At 33.5% G+C, this 18197-nt stretch overlaps 2 protein-coding genes across 2 annotated transcripts in view; one reads left to right on the forward strand and one right to left on the reverse strand.

Moving 5' to 3' along the window:
• Window positions 1–276: 276 nt before the first annotated feature.
• On the reverse strand, window positions 277–5427 carry LOC108741195 (probable E3 ubiquitin-protein ligase HERC4). The gene is made up of 13 exons (XM_018475897.1): window positions 4946–5427; window positions 4625–4861; window positions 4368–4547; window positions 4096–4313; window positions 3464–4042; window positions 3034–3330; window positions 2401–2574; window positions 2252–2338; window positions 2015–2191; window positions 1538–1715; window positions 1193–1475; window positions 638–977; window positions 277–577 (listed from the first exon to the last, which is right to left on the reverse strand). Exons 1-13 carry the CDS (start codon window positions 5169–5171, stop codon window positions 425–427), a joined length of 3129 nt encoding a protein of 1042 aa, XP_018331399.1. The 5' UTR covers window positions 5172–5427; the 3' UTR covers window positions 277–424.
• A 496-nt stretch (window positions 5428–5923) lies between these two features.
• The window catches only part of LOC108741175 (geranylgeranyl pyrophosphate synthase), a 24707-nt gene continuing 12433 nt past the window's right edge, over window positions 5924–18197 (forward strand). Inside the window, exons 1-3 of the mRNA XM_025976869.1 lie at window positions 5924–6131; window positions 7817–7971; window positions 8037–8181. Coding sequence (XP_025832654.1) covers window positions 6072–6131; window positions 7817–7971; window positions 8037–8181 — 360 coding nt within the window. The 5' untranslated portion in view covers window positions 5924–6071. The remainder of the gene's footprint in view (window positions 6132–7816; window positions 7972–8036; window positions 8182–18197) is intronic.

Below are 18197 nucleotides of genomic sequence, written 5' to 3' on the forward strand. Positions count from 1 at the left end.
ATATGAGGGGGGAGGTCTAAGGAAACGTGACGTTCGCATTTCATTAAGTTTATCTTAACTTGGCAGTTCTTAAAATTTTTTATCAAGATAAAGCCATTCTCACAAGAAATTGTTTATAGAGGGGAGGGTCGACTAGCTTTTGTGACGTAATATTTGTTAGCGGGGTCGTTGCAAGTATGACTAAGGGGGAGAGAGGAGTCCAGAAATATAAAACTCTGAGATACGTATTTTGTGGATGACTCCTTCCCAACTTACAGTTTAAAATAAAACTTAAGATTTAGTATTCGTGTAATAGCTTTTATTTAAAAATATTGTTAACAAAAAGTTTGCAATAAGCATTGATCAATATAATAATTAGAACGACATGCCTTTAAAAATTATAACAGCCCTTTGAATTAATATGTACATTTTGTTTAAAACAAAATTACACCAAGGAGAAACCTTCAGTCTGTTTGATTGCCTGTAATAACTTGTACTTTAGCCGTTCTTTCGTTTTGTATCTGGGTAAATCTAATAAATTAAAACAAGTGTGGGCTACTGGCAAGTATTTGTCGTCAGTAGTGGGCTGAATATAAATCTACAATACAAAAAATAAATAGACTCGTATTAGAACAGGATCATAAAGTCAATACTGTACCTTAATAGCTTTCATTCCTTGTATAGGAATTCTATCGCTTCCGGTAAGAAAAAGTAAAAATTTCTTTTTATCTTCTACAGGAATTTCATGTATGACTTCCCAGAACATTCTAATTGTAGGATCTGATGAGGTGTAGCCATTTTTATATTCCGCTGCTTCTTCTAGAGCGTGCCAGTCGTAGTTTTCGTTTCCCACCACGACCGCTTGCAACTCGTGGGAGTGGAAAAGCTGCAGTACTCGGCCCCCACAAACTTTCAAAAATCCGTTCGAAAATGCCTGATACTGACTTTCCACTGATTTATTGAAAATATAATCCACGTACAGATTAACAAATTCTTCCCTTAAGAGAAAAATAAAATTGGCTTATTATTAATTATTCTTTTCTGTTGTTAATTAAAACAGATAATATGTATAAAAGTTGGAATTATAAAAGGAAGTTAGATAAAGACTAGATTAGATTGTTGTTTGAAAATAGTCAGAATAGGTAGGGCGGAAGGAGTGGAGGTGAATGTCCAACCCGTAGTGGTGTTAGTTAAAAAGACATTTTGTATTTACTTGTTTTCTTGTGTGACAGGGATTTTTTCTCCATTTGGTTTTAATGGCACAGTAACATGATGACCAAATATTTCCCTCGTAATTTCAAAATTAAGCCCGAATACTTCTTGTACATCTGGCTCTTCATAATCCAATAATGACTTCAACGAGTTCGCCATAGTGGGGGAAAGTCCTTTTAAATCAGCAAGACCAATCGGCTCGTGTAACAATTTTTTATAGAGCGCAAGAGGGAACGAAATGTTTATAATTGTAAAATTATAAATTGCTAAACCACATATAATGCCTGCAATATATTCGGATATAAATTAAGGATTAGGTTAAAAATTGAGGATGTAGTTTATCTACCGATAAGTAGGTACATCACGTTGTCTTCGAATGGTTGCTCAGAAAACCATATCGTCCTAGTTTCGTCGTAATATTGAAACATACCATACTTTGGGTCTAGTATTTCTCTAAGAACTAGCATAAAAAATTCTTTTTTTACTCCACCAGCATCTTCAGCCTCTTCACCGTGAAATTTCACCTATTGGAATTATTTTTCACATGATATGGCAAAATAAATTTAACTTTCACACAGAATAACTGTATGGTACACAAGTGTACTTAATTCTCTATTTTTGAGTGAGAGATGTTACCAAAGAATTTACGAAAACAAAACCATTGAATCTATCTATGTAGCAAACTGAGAAATTAATTTAATCCTTGATAAAAATATATAATTATTTAATTAATAATCTAGCAAACTAAATGAAAATTCGTGTTAGAATTTTGTAACTTAAAATCCCTTAAAAACTAGAATTAGGTGTAATCGTTATTTATCACCTTTAATGGTTTTTTGAGATCCGAGCTATTAACTTCCATTAATTCCCGTAAAGTGTCTTGCACTATATGCTCCCTAGATACATTTAAAAATAAAAACTGTCTAATAGCTTGCCTCCCACCTGTGAAAAATAAATTGGAAAATGCCTGTTGCGCAGCTGCATTCATAGCTGATTGCATCTAAACAATAAAAAAACAAATTGTAAAATTTAGCTGACACAGAACATCAATTAATTGTACCTGTATCGATTGATCAGCTTCTAAAAGTTGCGTTTTAGCCTGAGCATCAAATATAAAAGGATAATTACATAAAAATAATCTACCTGTCTGAAACAGAATTTTTTGAAAACTTTAGAAATAAAAATTTAACTTTTAATTGTTAAACTTACAGTAGCGTCATTTAACCACATCAAATAATCGATTCTGACATCGAGCGATTCGCCTATTTCCGGAATACAAAAAGTATCTGCTGGAACTTTAAAACCGTCTACTTCATAATTTAATTTATTTAAAAAAGCTAGAAGGTCAAGACTTGCAACCAGACTTGCATCATAAAATATTGTCTACAAACAGATTCGTTTTAATCTTCTCTGGGATTATTAAAATGTGGAAAACATCTTTCTTGGGATTCAAAGTTTTAAACAAATTAGAAAATTATATGTTGAAGAGTCTTTTTTTGTATTGTCTCGAACTCTTAGTTATTAGTAATTAGTAATATTATAACAAAGAGTTCTTGTGGTCTCGTGAATGGTTTATGTGAAAATTCGAAAAAGAAAAAAAAAACGTGAACGGTCGACTGGGTGAAAGAAAAAGTTAGAAAATGTTGGAAATAATGAGATATTGGAAAAACTTGAACAGAGGACTATGGAAATCAATAAGGAATAAGAAGCGCAGGATGGTACAAGACCTTCAAAGACATAAAAGGTTACTTGGAGACATATTAGTAGTAGAAACAGGAGTAATGAGGGGTAGAAGAAACCCTAGATTAGACAACAAATTAGTGTTCCTTCCGGCATTTTTACCTTATTTTCTGGAATTTTTTGGTTTCTTATCACAAATAGAGCGACTCCTTTAAATATCGAGACTAGTTTTTCAAAATAATCTGAAGAGGTAGTGGTGTACCAACATCTAATAACTCGTTGTGGTTGCTGTTTTAACTTAAGTAAGGCACTTGCAAAAGGCTTATGTAACTTAGGGTGATGTTTAGGATTTTGAAATTCGTGATAGAACGGTAATGTGAGGTATATTCTAAGGGCTTCGACATCTGGAGGTGACGGGACTAATCTACGTAAAAGATCTTCAGATACACCATTCCAAATCTGCAAGATATTTGAATATTTCTTATTTACTCTCATATTAACTACAACTTTAGTGTGTATGTATCACATCATATTTCTCTGTTTATGAAATAATATTATTCTAATAATTATTTTTACTTATAAAATAACTTACCAAATCTTTAATACTTTGTATATCAATTTTTGCTATAATTGAAAATGTTTTCTCTGCTTCCTCCAGATCAACACCATGCCTCTTACTACTGCAGGCATAGTGATCACCACTTTTAATCAAGAATGATCCATTTAAACAAGACAGACTTTTAAAAACCGTTTCAATATATGTGATCATGTCTTGGTCAACAGTGCCCTTTGAAGAGACTCTGAACAAAGATTTAAGATGTTCACGGTTTAATGTTAAAATCTGAGTGTCTCGTGGATACACTCTACAATCATATGGACTTGAGTTTTCTCTGGTGGTAACCGTCGCAAAGCAATGATCGCCACCGGCAAAAATTCTTCTAATAATAAACGATCCTTTTGGATGTTTTTCCTCTGCTGAAGAGCCTCTGGGTGATACCCACTGGCCATGAACTACCTGAGGAACTAAAGAACTACCCGTTTTCCGAATCCCTAGTTGCCCTGATCCACCTAAACCGAAACTGTATATGCGGCCCCTTGAAGGGACATAGGCTAATGTGTGACGTTTTCCACAAGCTATCTGAGAGACAGTAGAACCCATCAATTCTAAAATCTTTAATTCAAGATATAACAATAAACAACCCATTACCTCATTAAATTAATTACCTTTTTTGGCAAAATTTCGTCTACATTGTTCCCATGTCCTAGCTGTCCATACATACCTGCTCCACAAGTAAACACACCTCCATCGAGGGTGAGAAATGTGGAAAATTCTTCTCCACAGCAAATATACCTGACTTTAATATTCCTTAAAGTTCTTAACTGTGTAGGGAATGATTTTGAAGTGACATCATTTAAACCTAATTGCCCCCTTGTGTTGTTTCCTTGTAAATTGAAGTACATCAACAAAATCTCAAGTAACTCTTAAAAAGCCTTACCCCACCCAAATACAGCACCAGATTTTGAAACTACAAGTGTATGATAAGAACCACAAGCTAAAAAAGCTATTGGTATCCCATCAATTGATGGTACCTGGGTAGGTGATGGTTCAGATGGTGAAACTGTTCCAATTCCTAACTGACCAAAGTTATTTGCCCCCCAGCAATAAATTTCCCCATCTGTAAAATTATGAAACAAGTTTTAATTTCCTTTTCAGTTTATAACATGTTTATAATTGACATGCTTTAGAACTTACTAATTGTTAAGGCAGCAGAATGCCTATAACCACATGCTATCTGCACAACATGATGTGTGGCTAAGGCTTTCAATATTTTTGGAACCGGTTGCATACTTTGGCCAAGTTGATGTCCCAGTTGTCCGTATGTATCTGAACCCCATGTAAAAATCTGGCCCCATTGATTTAATGCCATGGAGTGTGTAGCGCCGCAAGCAATGTGAGTAATAGTTTGGGCTTCCAAGCTTTTTACTAAGTCTTTGTGACAATAACAATATCAACAATCAACAAGTTGTTTATATGTCTATACTTCACAGAAATCTTTCAATGTTTTACACTTACTTGGTCTTTTTCTGGGTTGATCATGACCGAGTTGGCCGTAATCGTTACTTCCGCAAGAGTAAACCTTTCCTTCATTTGTGAGAATTAATGTGTGGTTGTCACCACAAGCAACTTCTACAATTTGGTCTGCCAAAGGCCAATCCACCTGAGTAGGAGTTAAAACTATTTCCTGTTCAATACCACCTAATCCTAATTCACCATGAATAGTACTTCCCCAAGCAAACATTTTTCGTTAAACGTGCACAATTTAATAATTTTGCTAGCAAACTTTTGTCCACTACGAAATCATAACCTCAAAACGATTTGCAGTATATACAATGGTAGTTACTAGTACATCTACTTGGTTAAAAGTTTAGCAATAATTACTGATAATTTTATCGTTTCTTGGTATTCTCAAACACAAATAGCCAGTAATCGCATGTTGATAATTATAGGTTACACTATTTTTTTTGTGGTTAGGTTTTGAACGATAGAATTTTGATTTGTCAGTTCTGAGTATGTCTAAAGTAACAGCAATTTGCGAGATCTATCTAGCTGTTATAACACTAAAGAATTTCTCATGTTTTACTGCAAACTTAGTACACTTGCCGTATCAGTAACTGTAATAATTTCTTACACACATATTGCATCTACCTACGTATGTCGTACATGTACAGGCACAGAAACTAATTTATGAATTGTAAAACAATTATGANGTCAGTTCTGAGTATGTCTAAAGTAACAGCAATTTGCGAGATCTATCTAGATCAAAAGTTATAACATAAATCAATCGTAATATAAATCCTGAAATCGTCTTTTTATAAAAAAAGATTAACTGCTTTGAAAAGGTAGTACAAATATAAAGCAGTGCAAACTATGAAGGAAAGGTTCTTGTTAATAAATAGTCATTAACAACTTGTTAAAGCTTTTACTATTTTCCTGTTTGTGTAGATACTACAAGGTTTGTTTGTTTTATATATGTGATGAGTTGGTATTTGTCTATGGTTAGTATTTTTGCAAAATACTATACGAATGTATTTATTACATGCCCTAAAAATTAATATTAAAGCAATCAATAAATTTACAGTTGTATTTAATTTTAATACCAAAAATATTAATCATTAGTATTGAAAATTGTAGTGTCCCAATGGCAAATTCACTTAACAATATCCCATACTCAAAAAATGGGGATAAATCACAAGATGAGGTTAGTTCCAGTTAAGACGAATATTTTTAAAATTAACAATAAAAAAAACAATTGCTTTGTATAATCTAAAACGCTTTTTGTATTGCTTTTCGTGTGTAATTTTGTAAATGCATACCTTTAATTGTACACCGTTTAATAAATGTTAATTGTCCCATTTCANCAGAATTATGTGAATGCTAACGTAATTTTACTAATGGAAAAAGTTACCGATTTGTAGATTAATGTAGTTACCATTCGCTTGTTAGTGAAATTTTAATTTTCCTTTCAGAATCGTCCTCTAATATTTCCAACAATATTTTAAAATATAAGACGTTTTATTATGCTATTTTTTCATTCAGATATTTCACCGTAAAATTTAATGATCCGATAATTATTTTCAATTTTATTTAATTTCTGCATTTTTTAACTTCTGTGATGAAATTGGACAGTTATTAATAAAATTTATCAATTTATGCCAAGTTGAGCCAGTGCAAACAGGAATGAAAAATTTTAGTATGGTCTCCGCGTTGCCACTTTTCATTATAATCTCTCGTTAACTTATAAACTGGCGTAATTTTAAACGAACCGAATGAGTGTTGTCTTTTCCTACCGTAATGTCATGAACCTAAACAATTAAATAAAACTATTCTTCGTGAATAGATTCAAATTAGAAAAGGAAATTAGTAAATGATTAATAATCATAAATTAGGGAAAAAAGAGCTGTAGCATCGGCAGAGGTTAGAAGCCAGTACCGTCTGCATAGCAGTCGACTGTTGATACCACACGGCCATTTCCATTTATTGATGCTCGTCCTGCATGATAACCTAACACGACGCTGGTCTCTATCAGACATTTGTTAGTTGTTATGCGGTGGAAATTGTCGAATTTGGACGAAATTTACCCAAACATAAGAATAAATTGGCTGCGCTTGCTAGCCACTTTGTATATTATAGTAAAGTTACTTAAGCTTTTTTGTTTTCTGGGATAATTCTTAGATTTATGTGTAATCGTATATAACATAATGTGCTCGGTTATAATTTGGCTAGTTTTAGAACTAAATTACTTACAAACACCATCAAGGACTGTGCTATAAAGACTTGAGCTTTTTCAATATCAAGATAATAGTCCATTAAGTAAATGGCTTTGTTAAATCCGCACTACATAAAATTTTATGATGTTGTTAGTTACAGTTATTAATTATTATATTAGTCGTATGGCGAAAAGTTCATGAAGTGTCTAATCACATGTTTCTCCCCGTGTTTTAATCAAGTTAAATTAATTTTATAACAGAATTAACAGCTCGCAGCATCCACTTCTCCTTTTTTAGTCCGTTAATTCCTCAACAACATTAAGTATTTACCTAATATAAACGTGTGTTACATTATTACACATCTGTGACTTAACCAGTACTTACACGTTTAGGTAGTGCTTATATTAAATAAATTGGAACATAATTCTCTTTAAGTAGGTAAAAGTTTTTTGCTGCCAAATGAGTGGTTTATACCAAAGTTTCAAAGTGAGAGGCTTCCGACGTATGTGCATTTGCAAAATGAGCGCCTTATTTTTGAACCGTGGAAATATATGTTTTGGTCATGCGCATTCTTGAAATCGTTTGCGATTGGTTGATTTTAAAGCATTTATTTTTTAAAATTGTGAAGCTAGACTAGATGGGATGTAGAAAAACCTTATCAAATTGATCATTCTAGAAGCTACTACAACCCTACACTTATCTCCTTCAAGTTCCGGGAAAGAACATCAGGGCGAAATTATCCAAAGCTTTTAACTATTGGTTAAAAGTACCGGCTGACAAACTTTCTGCAATCGACAATATTGTCCAGTTACTTCATAACGCTAGTCTTCTGTACGTAATACATTGTTCTTTTACAAAAAATACGAATTTTGTGTACAATAAAATATATATTTCAGTTTGGACGACATACAAGATAATTCAGTGTTGCGCAGGGGATTACCCGTCGCCCATTCTATTTATGGAGTACCCAGCACGATAAATGCTGCCAATTACGTGCTATTCATTGCTTTGGAAAAGGTCATCGAATTAAACCATCCTGAGGTAGGAAAATTTTTTTATTATTTTTAAAAATTTAATATACAGGGTGTCCTTTGATGATCTGCTAAATCGGTATATAATCTAATACAATTAGAAGTACTAATAAAAAATGTGATGTGTCAATTATTTAATTAAAATCTTACCTGCTCAATTTTCTAACACAAAATTTATTGCAATTTCCTAATTTTTACTAAAAATTTAATTAAATAAATGTAGTTACATATAAATAATTTACCACCAAACATTATACGTATATACCTAGTTATTTATCGTATATTAGTGTTAACTTATCTCACTGCTTATTGTTCTCGTTCGCGTACTATTTACATCAGTTTGTTTATATTGACTGTCTGTATACTAGTCGTATATCTGTTCTGTTATGAAATATTCTTCATTATTTCCGGAAACTTCTCGGAAGTTCCTTTTCACATCCCTTTTGTCCGCTGTCGGCATTCGGATTCATCAAAGGTGCCACCGGTATCGATAGCTTGCGGCATTCGTTCATGTTTTTTTAAGAAATGAAACTGCAAAGGCTTCCGCAACTATTGTTAGATCTAGATAAAAATCCAGAAACTAAATAAAAACTTTCTGGTACATACATATATGACATAGATTTATAACTTAAGGAAAAGGCGAGCAAGCAGATTCTTAAGACTTTAGTGTTTGCTTTGCTTGTCGCGCTTTTTCGGGTTAATTTAGTTTGTGGAACATCCTTTTAATGTAATCTCCCAGGAACCGTGCTGTGAAGTCGAGTTTGCTTCATTTCCGGAACTTCTTTAACAGAATTATGTGAATGCTAACGTAATTTTACTAATGGAAAAAGTTACCGATTTGTAGATTAATGTAGTTACCATTCGCTTGTTAGTGAAATTTTAATTTTCCTTTCAGAATCGTCCTCTAATATTTCCAACAATATTTTAAAATATAAGACGTTTTATTATGCTATTTTTTCATTCAGATAATTCACCGTAAAATTTAATGATCCGATAATTATTTTCAATTTTATTTAATTTCTGCATTTTTTAACTTCTGTGATGAAATTGGACAGTTATTAATAAAATTTATCAATTTATGCCAAGTTGAGCCAGTGCAAACAGGAATGAAAAATTTTAGTATGGTCTCCGCGTTGCCACTTTTCATTATAATCTCTCGTTAACTTATAAACTGGCGTAATTTTAAACGAACCGAATGAGTGTTGTCTTTTCCTACCGTAATGTCATGAACCTAAACAATTAAATAAAACTATTCTTCGTGAATAGATTCAAATTAGAAAAGGAAATTAGTAAATGATTAATAATCATAAATTAGGGAAAAAAGAGCTGTAGCATCGGCAGAGGTTAGAAGCCAGTACCGTCTGCATAGCAGTCGACTGTTGATACCACACGGCCATTTCCATTTATTGATGCTCGTCCTGCATGATAACCTAACACGACGCTGGTCTCTATCAGACATTTGTTAGTTGTTATGCGGTGGAAATTGTCGAATTTGGACGAAATTTACCCAAACATAAGAATAAATTGGCTGCGCTTGCTAGCCACTTTGTATATTATAGTAAAGTTACTTAAGCTTTTTTGTTTTCTGGGATAATTCTTAGATTTATGTGTAATCGTATATAACATAATGTGCTCGGTTTTAATTTGGCTAGTTTTAGAACTAAATTACTTACAAACACCATCAAGGACTGTGCTATAAAGACTTGAGCTTTTTCAATATCAAGATAATAGTCCATTAAGTAAATGGCTTTGTTAAATCCGCACTACATAAAATTTTATGATGTTGTTAGTTACAGTTATTAATTATTATATTAGTCGTATGGCGAAAAGTTCATGAAGTGTCTAATCACATGTTTCTCCCCGTGTTTTAATCAAGTTAAATTAATTTTATAACAGAATTAACAGCTCGCAGCATCCANTTTATCGTTAAGTCCAGTTGAAACTTCTTGACATCGTTATTAAATTAAGTTCATAAAATGTTTCTTTCTTTTTCTATTTAAAATGCTGATGGAGTACTTTAATATTTATTAAAATGACACTAGTACCCATCTTAAATACCGTTTGATAGTAGAGGTGATTGATTCTGTTTGTCCATTTGTCAGAAAAATCCAATATTCGCATTATTAACATCCTATTGGTGTAATTTCTTTCAATGCTGTCTTGTCATCGATATGATTATTTTCGGTAGCGTTATTGAATGTGCCCTGTATCGATTGTCGCCTGCGGCATTTGTTCAGAACACCAGGTTTGTGGACATTGAAATTGACAATTAAATTAATTTACATTCTCTGAATGAATAAATGGTTTTGTGTTAACAGATTTATCTCAAAAAGGATTATATCAGACATTTGTTAGTTGTTATGCGGTGGAAATTGTCGAATTTGGACGAAATTTACCCAAACATAAGAATAAATTGGCTGCGCTTGCTAGCCACTTTGTATATTATAGTAAAGTTACTTAAGCTTTTTTGTTTTCTGGGATAATTCTTAGATTTATGTGTAATCGTATATAACATAATGTGCTCGGTTTTAATTTGGCTAGTTTTAGAACTAAATTACTTACAAACACCATCAAGGACTGTGCTATAAAGACTTGAGCTTTTTCAATATCAAGATAATAGTCCATTAAGTAAATGGCTTTGTTAAATCCGCACTACATAAAATTTTATGATGTTGTTAGTTACAGTTATTAATTATTATATTAGTCGTATGGCGAAAAGTTCATGAAGTGTCTAATCACATGTTTCTCCCCGTGTTTTAATCAAGTTAAATTAATTTTATAACAGAATTAACAGCTCGCAGCATCCACTTCTCCTTTCTTAGTCCGTTAATTCCTCAACAACATTAAGTATTTACCTAATATAAACGTGTGTTACATTATTACACATCTGTGACTTAACCAGTACTTACACGTTTAGGTAGTGCTTATATTAAATAAATTGGAACATAATTCTCTTTAAGTAGGTAAAAGTTTTTTGCTGCCAAATGAGTGGTTTATACCAAAGTTTCAAAGTGAGAGGCTTCCGACGCATGTGCATTTGCATACATGTTGCGGAGGTTGTATTATTAGATTATTACGGTTTAATATGTATGAGGTTGTTCTATGTATGTGAGTATAATTATGTAGAATACCTGAATATTAAAGGCTTTATTACATTCAGGAAATTATATATTTTTGAAATAAATCTAAATGAAAGAATTGAGGAATTTGTGCTGAAGTTCAGCTTCCTGTTCCAAATCAAATAAAAAATTGGCAAAAGGCTGTAATAGTACCTCCAACAAAGGTTTTGGAATTCTCAATCTCATATATTATTCACTAATACTCATCATCATAAGGTCGTCAGTCCTAAGACTGGTTGGACACGCACCTCCACTCCTTCCTATCTTCAGCTAATCTTTGCATTTCCCTAAAACTATAATATCCCACATCCTTAACTATTTGCGAACATTAATCTAATCTAAGTCTACCTCTACCCCTTCCAACTCCCGTTTCTGCCTCTAATATGTGTCCTACCAACCTATCTTGGTAAATGGGCGCCAGGTTGGGACTATACGGAGGGCGATCAATTTGTTTCCAGCGAAAAACAATGCCATCAGACCTTAAGTTTCAATTGCCGCGTGTGGACGGGTATTGTTAGAAAGCAGATCATTTCGCTGGGAATATCTTGGTCACTCAGCGACTACGTAACGCATATTCCTGTATTTGAAAGTGTTCAGCACAACAACCACGACGACGATGAGCTCAAAATGGCCGTACTACAACGGTTATCAAATAGAGCAGCACACATGTATGTTCGATAAGTTGTCATCATCATAAGGTCGTCAGTCCTAAGACTGGTTGAACACGCACCTCCACTTTTTCCTATTATGTCCTAATCTACGCATTTCCTTAAAACTCGAACAACCCATATCCTTAACTATTTGCGAATAATAATCTAATCTAGGTCTACCTTTACCCCTCCTAAGTTCCGTTTCTATCTCTACTATGTCTCTGACTAGACCTTCATGCCTGAGAAGGTGTCCTACCAACTTCTGTCGCCTATTTCTTATTGACTTCCATAGAGTCCTCTGTTTTCCTATTCTTTCTAATACTTCTTCATTTCTAACCTTCTCTTTCCACGGTATCCTCATCATTCGCTTNAAAGGAAATTAGTAAATGATTAATAATCATAAATTAGGGAAAAAAGAGCTGTAGCATCGGCAGAGGTTAGAAGCCAGTACCGTCTGCATAGCAGTCGACTGTTGATACCACACGGCCATTTCCATTTATTGATGCTCGTCCTGCATGATAACCTAACACGACGCTGGTCTCTATCAGACATTTGTTAGTTGTTATGCGGTGGAAATTGTCGAATTTGGACGAAATTTACCCAAACATAAGAATAAATTGGCTGCGCTTGCTAGCCACTTTGTATATTATAGTAAAGTTACTTAAGCTTTTTTGTTTTCTGGGATAATTCTTAGATTTATGTGTAATCGTATATAACATAATGTGCTCGGTTATAATTTGGCTAGTTTTAGAACTAAATTACTTACAAACACCATCAAGGACTGTGCTATAAAGACTTGAGCTTTTTCAATATCAAGATAATAGTCCATTAAGTAAATGGCTTTGTTAAATCCGCACTACATAAAATTTTATGATGTTGTTAGTTACAGTTATTAATTATTATATTAGTCGTATGGCGAAAAGTTCATGAAGTGTCTAATCACATGTTTCTCCCCGTGTTTTAATCAAGTTAAATTAATTTTATAACAGAATTAACAGCTCGCAGCATCCACTTCTCCTTTTTTAGTCCGTTAATTCCTCAACAACATTAAGTATTTACCTAATATAAACGTGTGTTACATTATTACACATCTGTGACTTAACCAGTACTTACACGTTTAGGTAGTGCTTATATTAAATAAATTGGAACATAATTCTCTTTAAGTAGGTAAAAGTTTTTTGCTGCCAAATGAGTGGTTTATACCAAAGTTTCAAAGTGAGAGGCTTCCGACGTATGTGCATTTGCATACATGTTGCGGAGGTTGTATTATTAGATTATTACGGTTTAATATGTATGAGGTTGTTCTATGTATGTGAGTATAATTATGTAGAATACCTGAATATTAAAGGCTTTATTACATTCAGGAAATTATATATTTTTGAAATAAATCTAAATGAAAGAATTGAGGAATTTGTGCTGAAGTTCAGCTTCCTGTTCCAAATCAAATAAAAAATTGGCAAAAGGCTGTAATAGTACCTCCAACAAAGGTTTTGGAATTCTCAATCTCATATATTATTCACTAATACTCATCATCATAAGGTCGTCAGTCCTAAGACTGGTTGGACACGCACCTCCACTCCTTCCTATCTTCAGCTAATCTTTGCATTTCCCTAAAACTATAATATCCCACATCCTTAACTATTTGCGAACATTAATCTAATCTAAGTCTACCTCTACCCCTTCCAACTCCCGTTTCTGCCTCTAATATGTGTCCTACCAACCTATCTTGGTAAATGGGCGCCAGGTTGGGACTATACGGAGGGCGATCAATTTGTTTCCAGCGAAAAACAATGCCATCAGACCTTAAGTTTCAATTGCCGCGTGTGGACGGGTATTGTTAGAAAGCAGATCATTTCGCTGGGAATATCTTGGTCACTCAGCGACTACGTAACGCATATTCCTGTATTTGAAAGTGTTCAGCACAACAACCACGACGACGATGAGCTCAAAATGGCCGTACTACAACGGTTATCAAATAGAGCAGCACACATGTATGTTCGATAAGTTGTCATCATCATAAGGTCGTCAGTCCTAAGACTGGTTGAACACGCACCTCCACTTTTTCCTATTATGTCCTAATCTACGCATTTCCTTAAAACTCGAACAACCCATATCCTTAACTATTTGCGAATAATAATCTAATCTAGGTCTACCTTTACCCCTCCTAAGTTCCGTTTCTATCTCTACTATGTCTCTGACTAGACCTTCATGCCTGAGAAGGTGTCCTACCAACTTCTGTCGCCTATTTCTTATTGACTTCCATAGAGTCCTCTGTTTTCCTATTCTTTCTAATACTTCTTCATTTCTAACCTTCTCTTTCCACGGTATCCTCATCATTCGCTTGTAATATCACATTTCGGACGCTTCCAACCTTTTCTGGGTAAGTGGGACAAGGTGTTAAATATACTTAAAAATGTAGGGATGAGTTACAAAGATAGAAGAGTGATACCTAGTTTGTATAAAGAGCAACTAATAATTTTATATCATATTAAAGAATCCACAATTGTACGCTTTGCTATAGAAATTATGAAAATTTTTCCTTCGTCGGTGCCATGTTTTTTAGGCTCCTCCTCCTCCCATTTAACAGATCTCAATAATTGACGATATTTCTTTGTGTTTAAGAGCTTAAGCCAACAGCTTAAACTAGTTTATGAGCGACCGATATTTCTTATGCATGTACCTAATTGAGCATTTCATAATTATCGTATATCTTGAACTCAACGAGTATGTGCCCATATATTAAATAAATATACCGTTGCAGTTAGTGATTACGTAGTTGGCTGTGACATGCAAATCATAGTACTTGTATGAAATTAAGTTACCCAGTTTTTCGATTTATAAAACTGTAACTGATAAAAAAAGCTTAAGTAAACTGTACAGTCATGGCGCAGGTAATTTCCTCGTTAAGGATAAGCTAATGAAATAATAAAAATAGTGTTCTTTGTCCATTGAAATGTTAATAAACAACACAGATAATAGAAGCATTTAATTACATTTACAAATCAATTTTATGGTTTTATATCACATCTTTTTGATCATTTCATGAAGCAATAAACGAACTCGTCGATTTAATTGTGTACATAATCAATTTAACAAACATCAAAATAGAAAATGTCGTTTATCGTTAAGTCCAGTTGAAACTTCTTGACATCGTTATTAAATTAAGTTCATAAAATGTTTCTTTCTTTTTCTATTTAAAATGCTGATGGAGTACTTTAATATTTATTAAAATGACACTAGTACCCATCTTAAATACCGTTTGATAGTAGAGGTGATTGATTCTGTTTGTCCATTTGTCAGAAAAATCCAATATTCGCATTATTAACATCCTATTGGTGTAATTTCTTTCAATGCTGTCTTGTCATCGATATGATTATTTTCGGTAGCGTTATTGAATGTGCCCTGTATCGATTGTCGCCTGCGGCATTTGTTCAGAACACCAGGTTTGTGGACATTGAAATTGACAATTAAATTAATTTACATTCTCTGAATGAATAAATGGTTTTGTGTTAACAGATTTATCTCAAAAAGGATTAGGTAAGGGACTACGTAAAAAAATTGTAAGTAATCTTAAGAATATTTGAAGACTTTCCTTAAAAATAAAAATTTAAAATTTTATTATTGTCGACTGGTACGTTAAGAAATATAATTCCTGATGATACCTCACTAAAATTTCCTAAGTATTTATTTCTTTCAGAGCGAGTCCGCCTCTCACTTGACCAACTCTTTTATTCATTGTGTTGTAATTTAATTACAGTGACAAAGAGGTCGTTCAATAAACTTGTCTTAATTTCTCCAAGGAACAATTTCGTGTCCTTTAATCTACCGCAACCCAAGATATGTCTCTTTTCAGTTTGAAAAATTGCTCGTCGGTATTTGTACTAACGTAAGTTAATTTAGCGTTGGTTGTGTAGGCGCTGTTTCGTCCTGGTTGTGCCTCATCCTTGCCTCCAAGGGTTAAAATGCTGAGGTCGAATTTTCGTGCGTAAATCCTTTGACAGAATCGGGTTCTTGCTGACGCGTTCTATCATACCTTAGGGGTGAATCTCCAGGATTCAATTTCCACGCTCTTTAAATTAAACATTTCAACTCCCTGGCTTAATTGGAATAGAGCAATTAATTATCTTCCCTTTCTGGTTGAGAAACAGGCCTGAATAGAAACCTTTCAGTTGTAACATATGAAATTGTTACAAATACATGCATACATAATATGTTGTCTACAGGGTGACTAAAAAATTTTCTGGTAATTGTTTTAACAGTAGGCCAGTCTGGTCGAAAAATAAATTATGTTCTAGTGTTTCCAAGATATTTTTTTATCCATTGAAATATACTACTTCATTTGCACTCTTTGATGTCCTAATCAAATTTTTGAACCTGGGGAAAAATATTGTTCTTTCGGTAAGGGTATGGTAATGGCAATTTGAAGGAAAGTACTCCTGGGAGTTTCAGAACCGGGATGCGATATATATGTGAGGTAGAAAGATGACGTTGTTTGAGTTCGGGCTATAACTCCTTTTGTATAACTCTCATAAATAAAATCGTAAACAAATTTGTATCATTAGAGTGCTTGTTTTCCAGAATATTTTACATAATGAAATTATGCTAAAAGCCTAAAGTACGAACAGAACTCAGAGCCTGTGTTTGACAGAAAATAGTTAATCTCAAAATGTTTAACTGTTTGCGAAATTTGCGTTAATACAAATTTTCGTGTTACTGTCCGTGAATTTCGTTCGTTTTTATATCATTTAAATTGTAGCAACAGGTTTCTGACCGCGTCTGTTCTGTTTGTGGCTGTATCCGGGTGTCATATCCGCTGCGACCGGAAATGAAAAGTTCATTACGTATCCATTTACCTGCCTGCAACTAAAATCATAGCTCGTTGGTTTAAATAAAAGAAACATATATGGAAATTACGAACTCTATTAATTTTATGAACAAGTTAAATATGTCCGATACAGGGGCGGTTGGTGTAAAGTTGTTGCAGAACTGCTAAAAAAGTTGAATATTTATAAAGTTTGAGACCCAATTATTACTTATTACAGTCAAATTCCTCCCACAATAACAGCTAAACAGCTACACCGATGAAAATGTAAACAGTGACGGTTGTGAAACGTAGTCGTTAATAAAGTAAATAGTAGTAATTAGTACTTAATTAATAGTATACAGTACTATTTAAAGTATATCTCGACAATAGCCCTGTTCTCCCAAAAGAAAAAAATAATTGCAACACCAGTAAACACACACGTACGTATTTCTGAGACGCGCAAAAACATCCGGCATTTGGCGTACTTCATTTGCAGCGATCATACACAGTCGTGCAAATCATTAGCATACAACCCCATACAAAGAAGATAAACGGATTCAGGGCTACGCTCTGGTCAGGGTACAGGACCCGTACATCCAATCCAGTATCTATAAAAATGTTTATTTAGAAACTCACGCATTGATCAATGTAACAATTTATAGTGTGCAACCTGTAGTTGAATCTCGAGCTACAGAAAAGTTCAAGTTAGAAAAATGGGAAAATTCGCGTTGAGTTTTCGAAAAAATTCGGCTATCCTTTACTGAACTGATTATTAACAAATTAATCCTGTAGGTTTCTCGTTGAGCTTGTTGCTGTATCAATTATAGTATTGATCTGAACTAGACGAGGTTGTTAATGTGTTTTTATTTATCGTAAGGTTGGCGAGCATAGATCGCGTTAGTTTGAATACAGTAGCCAATGCTTTGTAGATCTATATAGTGATTTATTTTACTTATTATAAACTATAATAGTATGAAAAGTTGTAAAGTTTAACAAACATCAAAATAGAAAATGTCGTTTATCGTTAAGTCCAGTTGAAACTTCTTGACATCGTTATTAAATTAAGTTCATAAAATGTTTCTTTCTTTTTCTATTTAAAATGCTGATGGAGTACTTTAATATTTATTAAAATGACACTAGTACCCATCTTAAATACCGTTTGATAGTAGAGGTGATTGATTCTGTTTGTCCATTTGTCAGAAAAATCCAATATTCGCATTATTAACATCCTATTGGTGTAATTTCTTTCAATGCTGTCTTGTCATCGATATGATTATTTTCGGTAGCGTTATTGAATGTGCCCTGTATCGATTGTCGCCTGCGGCATTTGTTCAGAACACCAGGTTTGTGGACATTGAAATTGACAATTAAATTAATTTACATTCTCTGAATGAATAAATGGTTTTGTGTTAACAGATTTATCTCAAAAAGGATTAGGTAAGGGGTACTCATC

Source organism: Agrilus planipennis, unplaced genomic scaffold (assembly GCF_000699045.2).
Source record: "Agrilus planipennis isolate EAB-ADULT unplaced genomic scaffold, Apla_2.0 scaffold256, whole genome shotgun sequence".
Taxonomy (NCBI): domain Eukaryota; kingdom Metazoa; phylum Arthropoda; class Insecta; order Coleoptera; family Buprestidae; genus Agrilus; species Agrilus planipennis.